Source organism: Alosa pseudoharengus, unplaced genomic scaffold, assembly GCF_046254945.1.
Source record: "Alosa pseudoharengus isolate Yale_2024_CS ecotype anadromous, Long Island Sound unplaced genomic scaffold, YU_APseudo_1.1 YU_APseudo_1.1_scf_19, whole genome shotgun sequence".
Classification (NCBI taxonomy): Eukaryota; Metazoa; Chordata; class Actinopteri; order Clupeiformes; family Clupeidae; genus Alosa; species Alosa pseudoharengus.
In genome coordinates, this window is record NW_027468657.1 from 8,769,205 (window position 1) to 8,787,259 (window position 18,055).

The 18,055-nt window shown below is 44.2% G+C and overlaps 1 protein-coding gene across 4 annotated transcripts in view; it reads right to left on the minus strand.

Moving 5' to 3' along the window:
* The window catches only part of diaph2 (diaphanous-related formin 2), a 161,116-nt gene that overhangs the window by 35,746 nt on the left and 107,315 nt on the right, over window positions 1-18,055 (minus strand). For all 4 annotated transcript variants that reach the window (XM_076291617.1, XM_076291614.1, XM_076291615.1 and 1 more), the window contains 6 exons: window positions 11,411-11,485; window positions 11,203-11,272; window positions 10,175-10,311; window positions 7,503-7,611; window positions 2,453-2,563; window positions 463-572 (listed from right to left, as the gene is read on the minus strand). In XM_076291617.1, the coding sequence (XP_076147732.1) occupies window positions 463-572; window positions 2,453-2,563; window positions 7,503-7,611; window positions 10,175-10,311; window positions 11,203-11,272; window positions 11,411-11,485 (612 nt within the window). The remainder of the gene's footprint in view (window positions 1-462; window positions 573-2,452; window positions 2,564-7,502; window positions 7,612-10,174; window positions 10,312-11,202; window positions 11,273-11,410; window positions 11,486-18,055) is intronic.

The window sequence follows — 18,055 nt, forward strand, 5'->3', positions numbered from 1 at the left end:
CACACACACACACACACGCACTCGTGTATAGTTGGTACTGTACGAGGTTCTACTGTATGGGAATGAGCGCAGCAGGTACACAGGTGACGAAAGATCACCTCAGGTTATGCTGTGACTATAATGAGGGCCACTGTTGAGGGAGCCCAGTTAGCTGGAAGCAAAGAGAGAGAAAGAGGTGGAGAGAGAGAGGGAGAGAGAGAGATGGAGGGAGGGAGGGAGCTGGGGATTGAGTGGGAGGATGAAAGTGGGGGTGGTGGTGGTGGTGGTGGTGGTGAAGTGTGGTTTGTTTACCAGGGGCGCTCTAAGACTCCAGGCTGGAATTGCTAAAATGGATTCTCAAATCCCCTCCAAATGAACTCAGGGCGTCGGCTCTAGGCCCCGTAAGCTCGGCCGAGACACAAACAAGCCTCTTGACGCAAGGCCGCCGCACAGAGCCATGCCGCAGCGCGCCCAAAAGGATATTCCATCTCGGCGTGGATGTCGTCGAGGCGGTGAGACAGCTCCTCTCTGTCTTCCTCTTTGTTCTCGTTGAAGACTTTCAGCTGGATGTCGAGCTCCTCCATCTCCAGCTCCTGCAATTCAGAAAATGAAATGTGTGGAGGTGGACAATTCATATCCCTCCCACCCACCGACGCACCGTCTGAACAGCACAATAAAATCAGTCGATTTGTTTCCACTGAAGTATTTGCAATGATAAAAACTCACACACCCAGTGATATAAGGTGTAGGAGAACAGTTGTTTTGCAATGTTTTTGTTGTTGTTGTTTTGGCCCGTTACTATTCAACTGCTCTTCATTTTAAAAAAATCTCTGTAGAGAAAGACTACAGACAACAAATCTGTGCTTCTCTTACATGTGCACTTGTCAACAATATTGAAACAGAGTGGTGACCATTCACAGGGTAATATTGCACTTAAAGAGCTGCATTTCGCAATCTGCATTTATCTTCCTCTAATTCTAGCATCTGGCCGATAAAAAACAAGACAGACATAATGACAAATAAGTTCCACGTATGACTGTCTATTGCACTAACTGATGCGTCCTTACGCCACACAGAATCCCCAGCCAGACTGTTCTCTCCATCACGGTTGTCCTATCACAGACCCCCAGGTCCCAGAGTGCCTAGCATCCCCGACATGTCTCTCCTCCTGCCTGAAAGTCCTGGTGCTCCTCGCGCCATCTCAACATGAATCACTTCCAATGGAGCTTGATGAGCGGTGAAAAGCCAAAAAGTAACCCAATTTCTGGCGCCATCAATCATGACCCTGCTCTCCCCGGCACACCATCTGTCTCGGGCAAGGCCGGTTCAAAGAGGCGAACCTACTGTAGGTGCCAAAACAGCCAGGCCTCAACTTTTCCCCTACATTTACGTGTCCCTTTGTTTGTTATTCAACGAACCTCTACCCCCCCCCCCCCCCCCAAAAAAAAAAACAAACTCTGATACTATTTTTGTTGGGGATGACTAAAACCTCTGAAAATGCATTCATCATAATTACAGAGCAATGTCAAATTTAATTGTCCTATTAAAGTTGTGAATACATTATTCATAAATTACTATAACGCAATCACACGAGGGGGCTCAGGCAGAGATAATTACAATGATAGCTACAATAATAGGAGGAGCAGTCAAAATGACTTATTAACAAGCAGGAAATACCCACACAAATGAGGCTCTGAGTGATGGAGGAGGCACACTGTATTTGTGTAAAGAGTGCTGAGATCTTTGCACTAATTGATAATGATGCCAGTGAAGGCCTTCTGTTTTTCTTTCTAATTATGTCTTTTATTCTCACTTACACCCCCCCCACACACCCGACTCCAGAGTTTTTGTTGTTGTCCTTTCTTGCCATCTTATCATCTCTTTCAAATGTATAACTTATCCAACCCACCCCCATCCCATCAGAGTGTAATGGGGTTTTTTTTAGGTTTTTTTTTTTATCACAGCCCTCAACACTAACCTCAGACGGCCATTTTTGATGGAAGACTATTGACGCACATTGAGAAGCGAAGCATTGGAGGCTGATGACCTCTCCATGTGGCTGACTCCACAACGACGCTACCGCATGGGTTACAGCAGGCAGGAAGCCTCTCCAATCGAGCTAAAAACCACTTCACAGCCCGGGGTCTGCTTCCCGGGCGCCCGTTGAGTCGCTTCTAACTTTGTCTCACAGAGTTTACTGACCCCCGAGATGACTCCGGGGCGGACTTGAACTTGTTATGTGTGCTTAGTTACTCATCTAGCATTTGAATAGCAGGAAAAGGAGGGCCGCTGATGGTCTGTAAAATCCTGTTGTACCACTGTTCAGCCCCAAACACATTTTGATGGGTTCAACAGTTTGCAATATATTGATATATTGCTTTGTTGGTAAGGGTGGGGAGGTTGCCTTAGATGAAAAATGCAAATCAATATCAATGCACCCCCCCCCCCCAATTCAAAAACCTAGTTTACTAACCGGTAGGATCTTCTTGAGGCCACAACGCAGGAACTCGTTGCGAAGATGTATCCTGAAGTCCAACTCATCCGGGGAAGTCACCAGGGCATTGATCAGCTGCATGCAGGCAACCTGTTGTCCAAACAACACCAACAATACAAGAAAGTAAGTAATTTTTCAAAAGGTTTACCACATCGCTCAAAGCACAGCACAGAGGATTTTAATAACCAAGCCACATCCAGTGGAAATTATACAGTTAAAAATAGGCTGCATTTATTAAATTATTTTGTGAGGAAATGAAGACTGCATTTTAAATGAGAACTGAGTGTTACACTTCAAAGGGCGACGAAAAAATAGGGTAAAATGGGGCAAGGAAAGACGAGTGAAATTAAATATTGCTGGTGAAGGGTGAGACCTCGCCAAGCCAGAGTGGACAGGGGGAGATGAGAGTGATTGAACTGATTGAACTGCATTTTTAATTGATTTATTGGGCGCGGGGGAAAGGGCGCTGGAAGTGCTGATGGGCTTTAACAGGCTGTAAGGCTGGTCCTGGGAATGAGCAAGGGAAAGAGAAAGGGAGAGAAGGAGAGAGAGAGAGACAGGAATGAGGGAGAGACAAGACAGAGGAAGAGACAGGAGAGAGAGAGAGAGAGGAATGAGGGAGAGACAAGACAGAGGAAGAGACAGGAGAGAGAGAGAGAGACAGGAATGAGGGAGAGACAAGACAGAGGAAGAGACAGGAGAGAGAGAGAGAGACAGGAATGAGGGAGAGACAAGACAGAGGAAGAGACAGGAGAGAGAGAGAGAGAAATAGAAAGAAAGAGAGGGAGAGATGGGATACATTTTTGAGGCAGAATCAATTCAAAGCCTCAAAGAATCCCATGATCGATGTGTGAAAAGTGGTCTTTATAAATCTGAGCCAATATGTTTGTTTCGGCCAACGTTTATCACACCACAGAGAGTTCTGTCCTTGATTCCACTGTGTGTGTGTGTGTGTGTGTGTGTGTGTGTGTGTGTGTGTGTGTGTGTGTGTGTGTGTGTAGCAGGCAAACAACTAATTCCTGCCCAAAAAACATCTCTTCAGAGGACGGGACCACAGGGATTCCCTCAGCCTTTTGGGAATAATTGCCATCTGGAGGTGCAACAACAGTTTGTTTTGCTGTTGTGCTTTTTAAAATGTCTTTTCCACTGGCAGAGGGAGAGTGGACTGGAACAGGCTCGTACAAATCCAGCTGGGAGAAAGGGAGCAGCGGATTACTCTCACAGGCCGTCTGAGAGCTAATGGCTAGTCTTTACAGATGTGGGTGCTTTGTTATACTTGCGGAGCGAACAACAAACAGAGTGGCCTCAGATCTGCTCCCAGGAGAGAAAACAAACTTTTTCTTTCCCAAATCTAATTTTGTTTCATAAAATGTATTTCCACTCTGTCTACACAAGGGTGTGAATGAATGTTTTTTTTTTTTTTTTTTTTTTTTTTTGAGGACAACACACCCTGTTATCAGACACAAATTCACATTATTCTCGGAAAGGGTGGTTGATCTGGTGGATAAAGGATAAAGGGCTGATAGGTGTTAAGCACTGCCTGACGTCATACCATCGCTGCCACCGATGGTTAACCCTTAAAGGAGTACCGTCACACCGGTGTGACAGGAATGTTGGGAAATGAAGGTTCAAGAACATCAGGGTTTATTGAATTAAACATAGAATTTTAGAACCTGCAATTGTTGCGTAACGGAATCTTATGTTAGAATGTTCAAAAACCTACACCTTGGCAGGTGGAGTAGTGGGTGTAGTAGCTATACAGACATTGATGACAGTGGTGCTGCTGCCCATGCATCTCGACACACAGCTCACGCTGCGTATCAAAACCACATTAGGTCCTCTTGTGTGCTTCCCCCAAAGTCTCCGGCTCCTTTGAACCTCCTGCATCAGCAACGTATTTTAATTTACCTCGTAATTAACGCCAGCTCTTTTCATTAGTGGCCCACTTCTAAGGAAGTGGGATGTGGGTGGGGTGTGTGTGTGTGTGTGTGTGTGGGGGGGGGGGGGGGGGGGGGGGGTGGGAGGGGTGGTCGGTACTCCTGCCGCACCCTCTCATGGCAAGCGTATTTGCGTTTCTATTTACTTTTCTCTTTTGTTCCCTCTTTTTTTCATTAAACCAAAAAAAAAAACTTTGTCCATCACTAATTCATATAATGTGTGTCTGGACCATGTATGCTCTGTCTGGTCATCCCACATGAGGGCTGTAAGGTTTAAGGTTGAGGGGAGAGGGGGAGAGGGGGAGGGAAGAGGGGAGGGAGGGGGAGTGGGCTGTAATAAATGCAGGTGTGTTGCTGCTTGGCTGCCCTTTAACTTCAGCTCCTGAGAGACCAAGCCAAAGAGAACAGAGAGAGAAAGAGAGAGAGAGATGGGAGGGGGGTGGCAAAAAGAGTAATGGAAAAAAAAGTACATCTCTCTTACTTTTACTCCTACTAAGTTTTACGTCTTCTTTTATGTAACCTTAGTTTTTACCAGGGACTGAAAACAGATTGATTTTCATTTTAGTTCGTTCTGAGCAAATCCATAATTTTTTTGTTCCTGTTCCAGTGTTCCAAGGCCTCTCCTCTAAATGGTAACCGGTTAGAACATTATAGAAGAACGGTTAATAACGCTCCTCTAAAAATGACATTGTCTTTACAAATTGATTCATGGCTGGTCGCACAATACTATAGGCTTTTTTTTTTTTTGCCCAACAGATTTGAAAGTCTGCAAGTACTGAAGGCCTATGTCTGATAGCCTTCAGGAAATGTCCTTGCTTTAGGCCCTGTAAAAGCCTAACCTATGTGTGGTGCTACCAACTGCATGACAGGCCTATATTGTCCTAGTGTATCTGGTAGCCTACAGTGTATGTTATTTCACAAAATATTTCAGTACTTTAGGCTACATACTTGGAAAAGGCAGTTAGATGGTGTTGGATATGAAAATCCTTTTCATCAATTATTAGTTCTAGTTTATTATACAGGGTCAGGGACACTGATTTATAAAATCTCACTAAATTCATCCTATAAGGGGTCTGGGAAACACTGTGTGGGCAGCTGACTTCCCAAGGCCATGGACTTTGAATAATATTAAAACAAAGGTTAATTGGAACGATAAATACTGTTATTAACCGGTTACCTAAAATTGAAAGTATTGTTTTCACTCCGGAACAAGTTAAATTGGTTTTGTTCTCGTTTTCGGTTACGTTCATCCAAAAACTGTTTGTTTACGGTTTTCGTTTTCGTTCTTTGAGCCATTTCTAATCCCTGGTTTTTATCTTGTTTTTGTTTTAGGTTTATTTATTTGTTTGTTTGACTGTTGTTTGTTTGTTTTTTTTTTTACTTTTGGTGTCCTCAAAGTTTCTTCTGCCACATATGCTGTTTCTGACACAACGCTGACTGATTAGCAAGTGGAATCAAGCTCTCCTCCTGCATCACAATACTCTGCAGCTTGCCTCCATCACAAATCCTCCTCCTGCATCACAATACTCTGCAGCTTGCCTTCATCACAAATCCTCCTCCTGCATCACAATACTCTGCATCACAATACTCTGCAGCTTGCCTCCATCACAAATCCTTGGTGCCAGTGCCTGACAAGCAGACAACGCGAGGGCGAGGAGGAAAAGGAGAGCAAGGTGCATGAGTGTCTTGTGTGTCTGTGTGTGTGTGTGTGTGTGTGTGTGTGTGTGTGTGTGTGTGTGTGTGTGTGTGGGGAGGTGGGTGTCTGTGTGTCTGTCTGTCTTTATGTGTGTGTGTTTGTCCATAGCTAAGTGTGTGTGTGTGTGTGTGTGTGTGTGTGTGTGTGTGTGTGTCAGAGAGGGTGAAGGGGGATGGCGAGTGCACAAGTCGACAGGGGGCTGAGGTGCAGCGGACCTGAGGGTGACAGGACTGTCAATTTTCACCTGGCCTCAACATCAAACACAACCTCGGAGCCGTGGGGGTTGCTCCGTGTGAGGGAGACAAGGGAGAGGAGTCACAACGCTGCAGCAGGGGACGTGGACTTTTGCAGCAGGGAAGCACATGTTGCCGTTTTTTTTGCATCTATTTTTCAAACTTGGATTAAAAAAAATATATATATATATAGGAATAATTTAACATTTAACATAACATTTTACTGCATGCATCGTCATCCATCATGATTCTCCTAAACTGTCACTGCTGAATTATACAAGCTGAAATCGCGTTACAAGTTGGAGCTGCCGAAAAACATCAGTTCATATATTATTTGTTATTGAGGAATACATCTAGAGTTGATACCTTATGAAATACTGAGGTAAATTTCCTTTAATGGTATAAAGTGGCTTTTGAAGTGTTTTAACAATGCAGACCCTGAAAACACCAATGAGAGTCTTATATGAGGAGTCTAGACTTAAAACACAGTAATACATAATAATGAATTATAAAATATGTTGGCCTAATATTTAGAGGTTGTGATTTCTATGTTAAAGGTAAACTATGCAGTATTGGCAATTTCCTTACTGTTTTCTCGGTTTTTGCTTCTTTTTCGCTGGCTCTGTCATGACGAATGTCTGAGAAACTCCATCGCTACCTTTTTCTAGCCGGTGCCTGGCGTGTATGTGTATTTGAATGCAGTAAAGCAATTCGTTACACTCGTTATACTTCCTGACACTGAGGCCGTCGGCCCGCCAGCCCACAGTTGCAAGGGTGTTTTATCCGCTCACAGGCGCTAGGGGGAAGCGGGACGGCCACCATTCAACTCGAAAAAAGTCATATAACCATTCCAATGACTCTGAAGCTGTTAAATAAAGGTAAATTAAGCTAAAAACGTTCATATTAAGCTAAAAAACTTGCATTGTGTGCTTTTAACACAGACAACTCCTGTAGGTCCTGTGCACGTACACAGCTGTTCCATAGCTGTACAGGTAGCCTACATAATAACAGGGGCAGAATAATAACCTACCGTCATCAGCATCTTGTTAAAGCAGGCCAAGTGTGCACTTGTGTGTGTGTGTGGACAATATGGTGGAGTGCAGGGCTGGATGAGAGGGGAGCTGTAGTATGCATGTATTCAGGCAGAGGGCACGGACACTGACCTGCAGCTGCTGGGCCTCTTGGTTCTCGAGGCCTTCCACTATCGGAGCGAATCTCTCCTTGTTATTCCTCTCCGCAGCAATGGTCATGGCCGCCAGGATTTTGTCCAGGCTGAGGGGGAAATTTGGGGGGGGGGGGGGGGGTCGAGGGAGAGAAAACAACAAAAGAAACACAGAGAGTCAACAGGCTGCGTTATCAGGGGGCTCGGACAGGGCTTTTACTCACCACTTGTTCAGCTGACCCAAGCACTGCCTCACCACCCCCACCCTCCAAGCAGCTCCAGCTCCAGAGTCCAATTCCCCTGAAGGAACGCGTAGCCAGGGGAGGTGCCAGACAACACTCCGCGAGTCCTGACTGTTGGTGTTTTGCAGCCGAGTACATAACTCCTTTCCAATTTGGCTGCATTGGCGATGAAAGCCTCTGAGAAGCATTCTATTGCCAATATAATCCATTGTCAAATCAGCTTGTATAAGATCTCAGCTGGCAACGTTCGCTTCCCTGAGTAAATTTATTGCTCAGGGCCAGCGGCTAACGTACATAAAATCCCTATTGTTCTAAAAGCAAATAAGCAATGGGCTAACGGCCAGTTTAGTGGGCAGCAACCTGGGTGATTATGGCCCACTGGGAGCAACGTGTCACATTAGGATACAATGCAGCAAGTGCAGCATTTAGCAACAGCAGGTGCTAAGAGTGGAGAGGCGAAAAAAAAGAAAAAGGCCGGGGCGAAATCAAACAACCAACACAAAAGTCGGGGGCATTGAGCGGGCCTTATCTGCACGACTTTATCGCTCCATCCGAGTTGTCTCCTCCTCACAGGGTTAGAAGGAGCCGCATACATCACCCGGGATTTATCTGCTGAACCCAGGGATGCAGACAACAAAGAAAGACAGAACACTTTGTCAGCTCCCTGGTTTTACAGCCACAACTTTTTTTTTCCCCTCCGCCCTACCCCCCCCCCCCCCCCCCCCAACTCCCAATCACCCCGACCGCTATCCACAATGACACCAAGTCCAAACTGTTCCCACTGGGGTAACTGATTTTCAGACAAAGACGTGACCTGGGACAACGACTCACCAGGGGAATCTGAAAATGCCCCTTTTGGTAGTGACTTATGCAGAAAGTGCCAGTGGTGAGAGGCACGTCAGTACGTAGTACCTTCATGCATCATTTGCTCACAAAACATGAAAGCATAAGTCTGCCCCATCTCTGGCTACGCTTTCTGCAACGGCAAGCTAGCCTTGAATCTACTGACAAATCCGATGACTGTACTTCATCGTTTTTGACTTGTCAGCTACAATGGGTGACGGGCAGGGGTACAACAAACGAGTTTATGCATCAATCCGCCATATGGAAGAAGCATCGCTTCGCTGTTGACGCGATTAAGTTGTAGTCGAGCTGTGGGCACGCACACAGCCTTTCATCCCGGTTGAAACGGAGCATCACATACAGTAAAAGCTACACCTGCTTAACTCTGAGCACGACCCTTTGAAGTTGTCACTGAAACACAAAGGGTTTGTCACATGCAGTATGAGGGGGGGGGGGGGTTCCAAGACAGAATGAAGCACCAGCTATTTTTTATTTATTTTTTGCTTACTACACTACAGTCAATGCTTACATACATAAACCACCTGTGCCAACATGCAAACATATCAAAAAGCTGTGATCGACTTGCACAGCTTGGAGTAAACTCAGAGAGAGCAGGTGTGGGCTATGTCTTTATAAAACACAGTCATCAGCATAAAGAAAATGGCTGTGAACACAGGGGTGTAGAATTCTAAAGCATTTAGTCATGCAGCCCTGAACTGATTGCAGTCCTGAACAGTAGCTCACAAGCTGGCTAAAACAACCACCAACATTATGGTCAGGAAAACCCAATTGGGCCAAGTGATATGTAAGAACCATTTCTCTCTCCAGCCCCCCCCCCCCCCTTCTCCACACCCCGAGCGGCTACTCTTTGTTGGTTTGTTTATTTTCTATCACTGAATGCAGTCTTTCTTTGCTTTGAAGTGCAGCTTTTTCTGCCATTGTTATTCTAGACCAGTTCTGTGGCAGACACAATAAAAAAAGAGCTCCCTTGGATTCAATTTATAATCTGTCAGCCAGGCTGTGGTGTTCATGGCCAACAACACTGAGCACTTAAATACATTACACAGCCCAAAGAGCTAAATAAGAACATGTTAACCGACAGACTCCGACACGTCTCAGAGCTCTCTCTCACAAATGCAATATGTGAGCACAAAATGTCTCTTGTAAGGTCTATGACAGGTTGTCTACAAATGTATTTCTTTAATCTGATTATAAGAGCCGCATTGCTCCTTCTCTGCAGCGGGTGGCTGGTGGAAAGGCTGCTAGCTGCCGAGTGTTGCTGATAAAAAACAAGGTAAGAATGTCCCTGCAGTGTGTGTTTGTGTGTGTGTGTGTGTGTGTGTGTGTATGTGTCTATATTATGTGTGTGTGTGTGTGTCTGTGTGTGTGTGTGTGTGTGTGTGTGTGTCTATATTATGTGTGTGTGTGTGTGTGTGTCTACAGTATATTATGTGTGTGTGTGTGTGTGGGGGGGGGGGGGGGGTAGGGGTGGGCATGTGTGTGTGTGTGTGTGTGTGGGTGTGTGTGTGTGTGTGGGTAGGGGTGGGCATGTGTGCAAGGGGATTTGAAAAAGGATGGTACAACTCACGTGTTTTCCTCTCCTATGATGCAGACAGCAGACAGGATCTTGACTATCTCGGTCATCATGCTGGTCTGTCTGGGATCAATGGCTCTGGCAAGGAGCAAGAGACTCCTCTCGTCGCCAAGAATCCTTTGCAAGCCATACTGCAAGAGAAGACAAATGTGTACATATGGCCAAGATCATAGCACTCATTAATACTTTTTTTTAAAAGATTGAAGGAAATATATAGAGGATGAAATGAACCTCTGTGCTACAGACAGGAAATATATAGAGGATGAAATGAACCTCTGTGCTACAGACAGAGAATGCAGCCAGTGAGAATGTAAGAGAACTGGTGACTATGATGAATTAATTTAATTTTGTACAGGGCTGAAAGGGAACATTCATACAGTATGACTATTTCCTTATTAGACTTGCAGACTACAATATTTATATTAACTACTATACACAAACCTTAAACACTAAATGATTAGTGATGAAAGGATGAAACTTTAAATTAAAAAGATAACACGAAGTAAGTAAACAAGCCTGTGTTTGTTTGAAGAAGCTGAGAAACAACTACTACATTTGCAAAATGATCCATATTTTAGGGATGGTCAAGGACACGCATCAAATTTGCACTGTGACTGAGAATAAAATACATCACAACATCTCCCCTCAGCTATCTCAGTTATGCTTTAAGTGTCCATATATAAATAATTGAAAATGTATTTTTCCTGAATTACAAAGAAAGCACGAAACTCGAAAAAAGAGATTTAATCAGCACCTCAGAGTCATGCAAACAGCATCAGCCATTGAAAACAAGATGTGTGTGTGAATGTGTGTGTGTGTGTGTGTGTGTGTGGGTGTGTGTGTGTGTGTGTGTGTGTGTGTGAGGGAGGTTAAATATTGAACTTGGGTACACATTGAATCAAATTTCTTGAGGAGTGTTAATTATTGTGGCGCTTGAGAGGAGAGAGAAACTGTGTTGGCTTTTATGAAAAAAGCCACTGGGTGAAGGCAGCCCAATGTCTGACTCTGCCTATGTGGAGTACCTTATTGTTCATGAAGGCCTTGAGGCACTGGATAAGCTTGTGCTGGTTTTTCTTATCAATGCTCTCTTGTCTGCAAATGCAAAACAGGAAAATGTGAAGGTTAAAATAAAGAACACACACACACACACACACACACACACGTACCGGTATTGAAATACTAGACTCTGCGCATAAACACTTAATCAGATTCTGAACATCTCAAACTTACTGCTTCTTGTCCAGCAGCTTCTCGAGCACGTCCAAAAGCAGACCCAGTCCTTCATGGCCAAAGTTATTCACCCAGCTGTGTTGAGAAACACAAGAACAGGTAAACTGTCAAAACATTATATAAATTATATAAATAACTAACTGCACCAACGGCCAGATTCTCATCCATAACCACGTATTACGGCCTGTGACCCATGTTTGTCTGTACATCAAAGGGATTCAGTGGCTCGTTAGGCACCACGTGGGCTGGGCTGCCAAAGCAGGAAAGGAAAAGCAATGTGAGAAAGATAACACAGGCAATCGATTGCAGATTTGCAAGAGATAATTGGCTATTAACCACACGGCGTATCTGGAGACGGCACATGATCCAGTGCAGATGGAAAGAGAGAGAGAGAGAGAGAGAGGGAGAGAGAGAGTGGGAGAGAGAGAGAGAGAGAGTGGGAGAGAGAGAGAGAGAGAGTGGGAGAGAGAGAGAAAAGGTGGGGGAGAGAGAGTGGAGATTGAGGTTGGAAGTGCTGCGTGATCAACGCCAGATTATGTCATTAGCGTTTGCTTGTCCTTCGCTCCGGACTGTCAATAAAGCAGAATACATGGAGCAATTTGTTGCATTAAAGGGCCATAAGTCAGTGATTTATACGGGCCTTTTTGACAATGATTTTGTGCAATAACTGAATGCATATTAAAGTCATTTGTATTGACTGGCAGATTCACAGAAGGCCCACGATTAGGGCTGAAGTGTAGAGCCCGAGGCGACGCAGAAAGGTGATGTGCGGATTTCTTTGATCCGCAATGAAATTATCCAGGAATTACAAACACTCAAATTCTTGATACACCATTACTCAAAATTCATTACCGGGAGACCCAACCCAATTTGCAACTTATTACCGTTTTGCTGTTCAGTACATTGTAATGGGGTGCTTTGTTAATAAAACAAAACAGTATAATGTTCAAAATTTATAACTGTCTGTTTAATAAGAGCTTTCAGCTTAATGTTTGCCATTTTCTTCCCACCATTTGTTTTCGGGCAGCTCATTGCGAGCAAACACAGTTACACCGCGATAACAAAAATGAGATCTTCTGAAATGATCTTGCCAGCTATGCACAATCACACCATTGTTTATGAAGCTACAACATCGGCATGGGGGAGCGGGGAGAAAATGAGACGCATGAGACAGCAGAGAGTACCAGACGAGACATGACCAAAGGAGCGCAATTCAGAAACCCCACTATCGAGAAAATACTCCAGCATCGTTTATATTTGCCAGCAACGACTGCTGCTCTTAATGACACTACCTGCAAACTCAGACCGATGTTTCCTGCACAGTGGTAAAATGAAACAACAGAGTTGTATTAGGCTAATAAAGACCAAATATTCGGCTCTCCACAATTAAACAAACATAGAGACTGTCATACAAAATCTATATGATCATACCGAAATTCATATTAAAATCCTTGGATGTATGAAAAGAGCCAAGTTGACACTAATCTGTCTCAATCAAAGAGTGGAACAACCAGTGACGATGTCCTTCATGTGAGTGGAGGGTTTTCTACACGTCCCACCTGTCTGACATGGGACATGGGCAGGGGAATAAAAGCCTTTAAAAGGTAGAAGTGACAGTGGGAAGCCTACCTAGGTTAGAGACACCTTCATTGTGTGTTGTCATAGGCTTTTATCACGTTAAGGTGTCTCTCTTTCTCTCCCTCTCCCTCTCCTGCGGGAAACAACGGAGAGATTAATTTGGAGTTGGCAGAAGATGATAAATCTTCAAAGCTAACTCCATTGAAAGGTAAAGCTTCATGGTGGCCCATTCTTCCCCCGTCTGGCTCCGCCGTCTGCATCTATATATTTGTCCCTTGCCATTTACCCTATCTATGTGTCTGTCTGAGTTTGAGTCAGTCGTTTCTTCCTCCCCCAAGACGCCTCCTGTCAAATCTGAGGCAGTCCCCCCCATAGCGCTATCAGTTCCCTCTTCAAGCATCTGTGGCATGCACCCAAAGCTTTCATTAACTTCAGTTGTGTGGTGGGGGTGGAGGCTGGAATTTTTTCATGAAATATTGATAGGTGTAATTCTGCAGTTAAGTGCCACCAAATTGTGTTACTTTCCACAATCATGTATATTCCGCAGGCAAAATGAAAAATTTATGGTCCATCTTCCCAGGACTTTTTTTTTTTTTATGGACGGTACAGTATACTAATTTTTCTGGGTTGATGCAATTATGGGGCATTTTATGCAGAGCACCATAAAAACAGATTTATATGAAGTTATGATGGTGGTCCATGAATGAGTCCATAAATATGAAGATGTTGTATATTCCCCCAAAAAAATATACTGAGTGAACAATCACCTGCCTCATAAGTTGGTAAAAAAAAGCCTTATTTATCTCTGCTGACAAGCATTTCACATTGCTTCCCATGGAGCATCATTCTTACCTGACTTGAATGGATAGTGGACAGAAAAAAGCACCTTCATAACACAGCATTATAAATATTTGATTACTGTGATCGTAGCACCCCAAGTATACTGTATGTATGATGCTACTACAGGGCCTAGTTTATATACAGCAATCTCCAGCAGTGATGCCATTATTTCCATTTCCAGAGTGGGAACAAAACATACTAAATTTGCTTTTGGTTTGTTCGGGCTTTGTTGCCACCAGCCTGGTAGCCTACACATGAATAGAACATTTTGTTTTTCCCTTGTGATCCACACACTGTATTAAGCTATATTCTCTTGACTCAACCATGGAGTTTTCCTGCTGCAAATAGAACACTGAATGGCTTTCTGCTAATACACCAAAGCAATGATCTCTCTTAAAGGATTATTATTTATTTATTTATTTAGTCATTTTGTCTTATTCAGTTGTTTTGTCACATACACATAAGTTTAAGGCATTTTTTAAATCCTGACTTTCCATTGTAAGCCACCCTTTGATGATTGGTATGAAGGCAACCATATAACATTTTTGCACCGCCTTATAGCATGACTTTGGCATATAGAAGAAACAAAACAGACAAACTATTTTTTTTCTGCTATGACCTCTTTAACACTGCATCTTTGTCATGGCTTAAAGGTCTTAACCTTTACAATGGTGGGCAACAGAATCATACAAATAATGAAATGATGGTTATGTAATTTCATCAAGAAGTTAATTAACATTCACTAAAGAAGGACCTTTTAACTGTCTTGTGGGTATTGTGCTAATAAAGCCTGTGCATACTGAAAAGGTTAAAGACTACAACGAGAATAACTGGACAAAAAGTGATAAAGAACATTGACATGTAGCACAGTCCTTCTGTACATGAGAAAAGAAATATCAAATTCATTGACATAAATGCGGCACTAATGAAAGAAAACGAGACAGAAAAACAAAAGCACAAGCACCTTCACTTCAGCCACAAAGTTTTTGGAACTTGCAAATCACTCCTTGGGGTGCATTAACCCACCTGCACTTCTACCTGAGCGCTCTAATGAAGCTGTAAATTCGAAGGGAGGCCGCGTCTCTCCCACACATCCTATTATGATGACGATAGCACAAGTTTGTTTACTCTCCTCCTACAAGAAATCCAGCCGCGCCTTTGCCAAGATCTCTTAAAGGCACACTATGCAGGTTTTTTAGCTTAATATGGAAGTTTTTTAGCTTCATTTACCTTCATTTAACTGCTTCAGAGTCATTGGAATGGACTTTTTTTCGGGTTGAATGGTGGCCGTCTCGCTTCCCCCTAGCGCCTGTGAGCGGAAAAAACACCCTTGCAACTGTGGGCCAGCGGGCCGACGGCCTCAGTGTCAGGAAGTATAACGAGTGTAACGAATTGCTTTACTGCATTCAAATACACATACACGCCAGGCACCGGCTAGAAAAAGGTAGCGATGGAGTTTCTCAGACATTCGTCATGACAGAGCCAGCGAAAAAGAAGCAAAAACCGAGAAAACAGTAAGGAAATTGCCAATACTGCATAGTTTACCTTTAAGAGAGACACACGACAGGGACTAAACTTGTCTATATCTTATATGAGAAGCGGATAGAGAGAAGTGTGTGTGTGTGTGTGTGTGTGTGTGTCTGTGTGTGTGTGTGTGTGTGTGTGTGTGTGTGTGTGTGTGTGTATGCGTGTGTGTGTGTGTGTGTGTGTGTGTCTTTGGGGCAGGTGGGGGCTGTTGGGTTCTCAAGAGGCTGTGCTGGACAATGTCAGACAGAATGTGAAGGATGGCAAAATGATATTAACCTCCTCTCAGGCTAGCGTGACAGGAGGTGACACAGCAGATATTGGATTTTGGAATGTTGGACAAGGAGGAGCGAAGCAGGTGGCACGCCTTCCAGGACAATATTCCTGGTGTCAGCGCCACGCCCTGAGACTGCAGTGGCCTCCAGGCAGAAAAAAAGGCTTGTGAGAGAGTGCCATTCAAACAGACGGACAATCCCCGACGGGGCATTTGGATCACGGCGGGACGCCGGTTGCGGACGCCATTGACTTGCCCGCACATCAAACCGCATCAGCTACTGCCTCCTGTCGTCAGGCTCGTGGAATGGGATGTTTTGGGGGTAGAGGTTTTGGAGCCGGGCGGTTTGGGGGGAGGTGGGAGGGGGGTTTAGCTGAGGGCAGTGAACACATCTGTGAGCGGAGAAACAACCTGGGCGATATCAGCTCACGGAGTGGTAGACGGGGGAGAGGGCGACAGCTTCGCTTCGCTCCCTAGACACACTCAAATGACTCCCCGCTGAGCACAAAACACTCCTGAAATTTCTAATTATCTTCCAAACAGCACGGGCCCCCCCTGGCACTGGGTGGGAGATTAAATGGAAGTTGTGGGAGAACGTCTGGGAAATTGCCAGAGTGGTGATTGATCGGACCCATTAATTGAATACTAGTCGAGGGGCCCGTGGTTCACCTAGGGTGCCCGCGGAGGAAGAGAGGTGCGTGAGAGTCGCACGTGGTCGTTAGTGTCAGGGAAGACGGTGGGTGGGTGAGGGGGCTCATGGGTGTCGTCTGGTGTAGGAAGAGGGGGCGGCCTAGTGGGTGAGAGGGCATTCGTGGGTCTATCAGACTGCCGTTGTCTGTCAGCATAATAAGGACTAAGGAAACTGTAATGGTGGCTTTTAGTTTTTAGCCAGGCTGAGAGTGACAGCTTCAAGGCTTCACGAGACAGCTTCGCTGTGTTCACGGAGGGGTTGTTAGTGCCTTGGATGAAAAGAAATGAACACTGCATTTAGCAAGCTCTTATTACAGCCGTAAATGACACTTCAAACGTGACAACAACAATCTTCAGGGAAAGTGAAGGGTAAAAAAAAACCTGAAATCCACTCATCTTTCATGCAAGCCTCCGAATGTGGCCGGTGTTTTGTTTTTTGTTAGTGTAAGGATGTCGATACATCCAAACTACATACTGCAACAGGATGGAAAACTGCTTGCGACTTCTGCTCTTGCTATGCTTTTGCATTAGTAATATTGCGGTTGCCAAAGAGCTGACTGCTCTCGGCTGTCACTCTGCAGTGAGCCGGGGACAAGTAGGTCACCCGCACTTCAATTGCATGACCTAAATAGCTACCTCCTCACGACAGAGAATCACAACCTCTGTATCTCAGAGATATCGGGCAGAGCGAGATTGCAGGTCGCATACCTGTCAGGACGCAAATATACAACTGTCATCTCCATTTGATTCTTGTACTGCTTTAAAAACTCTGTTGAGTGATAACTGTCCCATTTTCCAGCAGCAACCAAAAAAAAAAGAAAAGAAAAAAAAACATACACTTGCACACGGGTCCTCTAAAATATGCAGTGTGAGAGGCTGACAAATGTATTTTTAAGAGAGACATTAACATACATCACATCAAATGGGTAAACAGATAACAAGTACTGTCAATAGGAGTAGGTGCATGGCATTTAAAAGTTATTCCTGCCATTTTAGTCTTTCAAAAAAACAGTAATTAAGATATAAATAAAAAGCTAGCTGTCGGTCACGAACAGTAATGTCAGAGAAAAACAACAGGTAGAGAGAATCTGAGAAAAATAAGATGACTTTATATCCTTATTATTTCACATAATTAATAAAGGTCCCAGATGAACAAATAATATATTAATAAATATATTAATAAATATATTATTTATATGGGAAACTGACATGTACATGAAATTATAGTATACCTTTTACATTCCTCTCCTTTCTACTTCACCTTGACAAGTATTGGAGCAAAAGAGCTAAGCTGCAGCCTGGGGCACTTGGTGAGGTTTGTAATAACATTTGGAGTCTGGAGAGTCCAGTCCTGCCGCACAGCGCAAGCAAAATGACCCCAGCAGCAAGCTTCAAACTCAGTCGCCATGGCCACCACAGGTGATGTTTTGATAACTTCCTTAGTTCCTCAATGTCTTTCCTTACGGAAGCCCACGTTTTTTTGCTTGTTTCGTTTTTTTTTTTATTCTGTCAAGGGGAATATCAAACGACAAACTTCCATCATTTCTCATGGAGGTGCAACAGATGGATGATTGACCCACAAAGCCTGTGTCCTACTACTATGTCCTTGATTCTGGGGGGAAACTAAGTTCTTCATCTCAGGCTTACTGAGTATGCCCCAAAACATGGTGCTTTGAAAAGCAAAATGGTTACCACAGCAAGAAGTAAGATAAATTATGCATTATAGAGTGTAACTAAAT